The sequence below is a fragment of the Limulus polyphemus genome, unplaced genomic scaffold (genome assembly GCF_000517525.1).
Source record: "Limulus polyphemus unplaced genomic scaffold, Limulus_polyphemus-2.1.2 Scaffold1308, whole genome shotgun sequence".
In the NCBI taxonomy this organism is placed as follows: domain Eukaryota; kingdom Metazoa; phylum Arthropoda; class Merostomata; order Xiphosura; family Limulidae; genus Limulus; species Limulus polyphemus.
Genome location: NW_013666918.1, coordinates 34,371 through 39,310, shown reverse-complemented (window position 1 = coordinate 39,310; position 4,940 = coordinate 34,371). Strand labels below are relative to the sequence as shown.

Here is a 4,940-nt window from a genome sequence, read left to right as displayed (position 1 = left end):
CAAGATTTCATTCATTTTTTGCAAACAAACAGCAAAGCAGCTTCCAAAAAATAAAAAAGATTATACTCAAATTTGTGTTATTATATTTTTGATGTTTGAGAACCATGATATACACATTATATTTATATATATTGCATAACACTATGTCTTGTATATATATTTTGTGTGCATGTAAATTCTTTTAACCAAATATTTAGAAAATGTAAATAACTGTTTTCATTAATTTTCTTCTTTCCTAGGTAAATTAAGTAATAATGTTTAATATGTATAAATAAATTAGTATTATGTTATATGCATGCATCATATAAGGGATACATTAATGTGCACAACAAATGAAGAAACAATACACAGTGATAACTTGAGGAATTAAATTAACAAATTCTTAAAAAATAGAAGGCATACATTAATATCCAAAGACTACCTTACACGAATTAAATATCACAAAATTTAAAAATTTTGAAGGTTTAATATTATGGTAGAAGTGATTACTTAAATTCAGAGTAAATAATGATTAAAGTATATCTGAGTTACAATAAAAATAATACAGGTGTTATACGAAATAGATAAATATCAAAATTATACTGAAAAGAAACCTACTTTACATTCCAATAAGGCCACAACGTTCTCATGATGAAGTTCAGTAAGTTCCTACACAGAAAAAAAAAATCATGCTTCCGAACACTTTTTCCTCAAGTAAGCAGAACAAAACTTTAAAAACTTTTAATTGATTTTATTACAATGTACTATATTATTTTATAAACAGATACAGATAGTCAACTACATAGTAAACAAGTCAATAAGATAACTTTCCTTGTATTCATAAAAACAGCAAACAGTACATGTACTCACCATATTCAGCCTAAACAAGTTTACTTAAACAGCATTTATGTTTTAAAAATTACATATCTACAAGCATACAAAAATGTATAAACTGCTTTGAATTACACAGTAACTATTTTGGATTTTTGAAAAAAAGAGAAATGTTAATTTCTTTACCTTACAATAGATACTCACCTCCTTACACAGAATAGCTTGATTCCTTTGTGCATCTGCATATAAGATTTGCATCCCACTAACCTTTGCTACCTCACACCTGAGAAAAACATTTAACCCAAACTTTGCTAATGCATGATGACATCATCATGAGATGATAGCCTTCCATCAACAGGAAGGCAACAAAACTTCCTTGCATACTAGCTCTCCTAAGCACTAGCACTAGAATTAACTTCACTTGTAGATGAGACAAGAATAAAATGCACCGGGGGGGGGGGGAGGTTGAGAAGATATACAGAGGTACATATTAGTAAAGAGAAATGTTAACTTCCGAGATGATACCTTACCTCTTCACACACAATAGCTAGAGTTCCACATTAAAATGATAGGGGGCAGTGCAAAATTTAAACCTAGATGCGCTCCCTTCAGAAAGCACCAGAGGGGAAAGCCCATGGAATATGACACCTGTTGGCAAGGTCTTCATAGGGAAGACCACATCTCATCTCAAACAAGGTATGGTCTTCACCTGGAAGGAAAGGCAAAAAGAGTTCCAAGTGTCACAGGGATAAGCAGAATTCTAGCAAGACCAGCCAAGCACTAATAAACAAGCAGCTGGCAAACCAAAAAGTGTGGTGTGGTTAGGGCACAATCACACTGTACAATATGTGTCTAACCTGGTCTCAACTGGACAGACTTCAATGGGGGTAATAAACTTGTCCTTTTGCATGAAGTCATGGCTCAAACAAAGCACATGTAAGAGTGTGTAAAACTACATTAAGGTCAGACATGGGAGTAGAATGAGGGGGGCTGGTAAAGAAAAAGGATCTGACCAAAGTGGAGAGAACAGGGAAAGAAAAACCCTGGTGTTAACAGAAAATGCAAAATATAGTTGATAAAGCCACTCAATAACTAATGATAGTGAAAACTGATAATCCATGACTCAGCAACCCAGTGAAAAAGACAAAAGGTGAGCCCCAGTGGGACAGCTCAGAGAAAGTGGCATAGGGATCAACTTTGAAAAACCTGCTACTTCTGTTGACAGATGGGCAGAGTTGAAGGATGTCAGGAATTGGATACAAAAAAAGGCTAAACAGTCATGTGGGTAATGGACCAGACTAATCCCACATGTGAAAATGAATGGACAGCACTCCTGGGTGAACTCTTCCACTGGCATGTGTGGTTGGAGCAAGAGAAAGTGGGAATTGGGCAGAGGAAGAGGGTAGCCTTGATGCCAATTCACAAAGCAGAGGAAACCAAAGTTGTGCTGGCCAAATCAATTACATGAGAAAGAAAATGAAGAGAAGGGTAGGCATATATAAAGAGATGAGACCAATCTTGGTTGAAAGCATCAACCACCAGAGCCAAAGGATGAGGAAATAGGGACCAGAATAGGGGAAGCTGTGGGTAGAATCCTGACAGGCCAAGAAAGCAATCCACCACCATATTCAGAGTCCATGGCAAACCATGAGATTAACCTGATGGAAGCAAGTCCAAAACAACAGGTCTAATGCACAGAAGCCAAGAGTCCTGGAACAGATACCCCCCCCCCTCCATTGACATTTGATACAAGAAAATGCAGTGGAACTGTTAGAGTGGATCATGACTAACATGAACAACTGATTCACAAGAAGAGGGAGGAAATGGGAACATACTCAACAGACAGTGTGATGTTCAAGTACATTGATGTGAAATGAGCACATTCCTCTGGAGCCCACAAATGTTGTTGTTTGGAGAGATATCCTAACTTGACAGAGAAGCATCTGTCAAGAGACAGATATCCATCAGGGACAATTTACTGTAGTGACTAACCATTTGCTCGCATTAGTTTGAGATTTAAAATGTTAAGCTGCAGCTTGAGATTGTCATGGAGATTTGTTTGAGAATATAGTGAGCATTTATAGTTTCTGTGTATCGAAATTCTCTGCACTTAACACATAGCAAAGAGCAAATATATGCCTAGACTAAGACACAACCCCCACTAAGCACATATAACATTTCACCAGCAGCCTTTTCAGATAAAACATACATGTCTAAACATTGCTTTAAACAAACCTTTGTGTCTTTTAAACTAATTATTCTATGAATGTGTGTAATAAAATTTAATATTAGGTGCATTAATTTTCTTTTTTTACTCCTTCACTTCATACATAATATAGTGGTTGGCATCCTCAAGACACCGATTGCATGGTGTACAAAGCATTGACATGTTACAGTCATCTAATGTTCATCTATTATTGGCTGGTAATTCAGGTTTCACCCTATACTTAAGCTTTTTAAAGGAACACTAGATATTTGTAATAAAGCTAGCTTCAAGGATAATGATAACATCATTTACACTATGATTATGATATTTTTTTAGCTTATGTAAAAATATAGAAGAAGCAAATCAACTTTTTCATACCCCCCATGACTTTCACAGTACCTTATTTAGTATTCTACAAAACATTAGTTGCAATATACCAAGCCATTTTTATTGTAGGCTGGCAAGAGAATAACAAGAGGTATTACAAATCGGATGTTTTGAGCAGATTTTCTTTTCCTTGCAAGTCTGACATGTGTGTGTGTTTTTTGTGCATTTTTATATGTGTACAGCCTTTCAAATAAAGCTTTTAAAGTATTGTTCGAGTTGAATCTTTATTTTTTGGAGTACTTTTTGCCCAAACATTCTATTAAGGTTTTGTGCAATTTCTTGCAATCCCTATTATGAACCACTATCATTATAAATCACTTATTTGTTTAATTTTGGAGAAACCCCTTCAAAAGATGTTCTCAAAAACTATATTTAACACATTTCTCTTTAATCACAAATTTTAATATCTGTCTTTTGATGCTATAATATTAACAAAGTTAATTCAACACTTCTTTGAAATTAACAAATTTAAACATAACATTATTCATTTTGCAGTCATTCAAAAACTTTTCATGTAACTGATTTTTATGAAATTTTAAACACAGTCTTTCCACTTTTCTGAAATATGATACAACCTTAATACTATATCTTTCACTAATAATTGCAGCAATGAATTTATGTTCAGGAAATCTAAATACAATAATAAAACTTCTACTACAAAAAAATTTATAAAAATCAGTTAACTGAAACTTTTTTAAATGATTGTAAAAAATGAAAAAATAATATTAACTGCTGATCAAAACAAGCCAACTACATAAATTAAAACTATAAATATACTCAGTAACAAATATAGGTAATTAACTCTTTCAACACGGGCTCAGTCCTTGAGATTGATCTCCTAGCCATTTTGTGCTTGTTATAGTTTTCATGCTATAACTTTCAAATTAGTAAGTGTATGTTAACGCAATTTGGCAGATTATCAGTAAACATTACAATGCTTTCATATACAAATTATTAAATTTTTCTAATAAGTCTTAAAGTTTGTAAAGCAATGTATTTCTAATGCCTTTTTTCTTTTCGCATATTGCCTGTCCAACATGCAAAGTAATTTTCATCTTAACATTAAAAATACTTTTATGCATCAGTAAATTTCGAAATTTCACATGCGAAATCTTTATAATTTCCAGATAGTTATCAAACGTTTCTTAAGAAAAAAACTTAATATTTTATCTGTTATTTTCACTAAAGTTTCTCTGTACAGATTCAGTAGATTTGACCGATCTCGTAAACACCATAAAAAAAAAAGGAAATGAATATAAATTATGCCTCTTTCATTCTAGAATGACAACAAATTATAACACAAAAACATAAATGTTTAGACTAAATAGCTTATATCTCATAACATTATACACTTATGTATATTTATTATTTATTTTTTTTATATTGACCTCTCAGCCATAACTTCTAGCCAGACACGGCTGAAATGTCAATATAGAAAAAAAATATACATATATAAATGTATAATGTTATGAGATATATGCTATTTAGTCTAAACATTTATGTTTTTGTGTTATAATATGTTGTCATTCTAGAATGA

General features: G+C 32.6%; 1 protein-coding gene across 1 annotated transcript in view; it reads right to left on the bottom strand.

The window, feature by feature from the left end:
* Positions 1-4,940, bottom strand: part of LOC106463033 (serine/threonine-protein kinase unc-51-like) — a 149,148-nt gene that overhangs the window by 118,563 nt on the left and 25,645 nt on the right. The window contains exon 3 of the mRNA XM_013923003.2: positions 598-648. Coding sequence (XP_013778457.2) covers positions 598-648 — 51 coding nt within the window. The remainder of the gene's footprint in view (positions 1-597; positions 649-4,940) is intronic.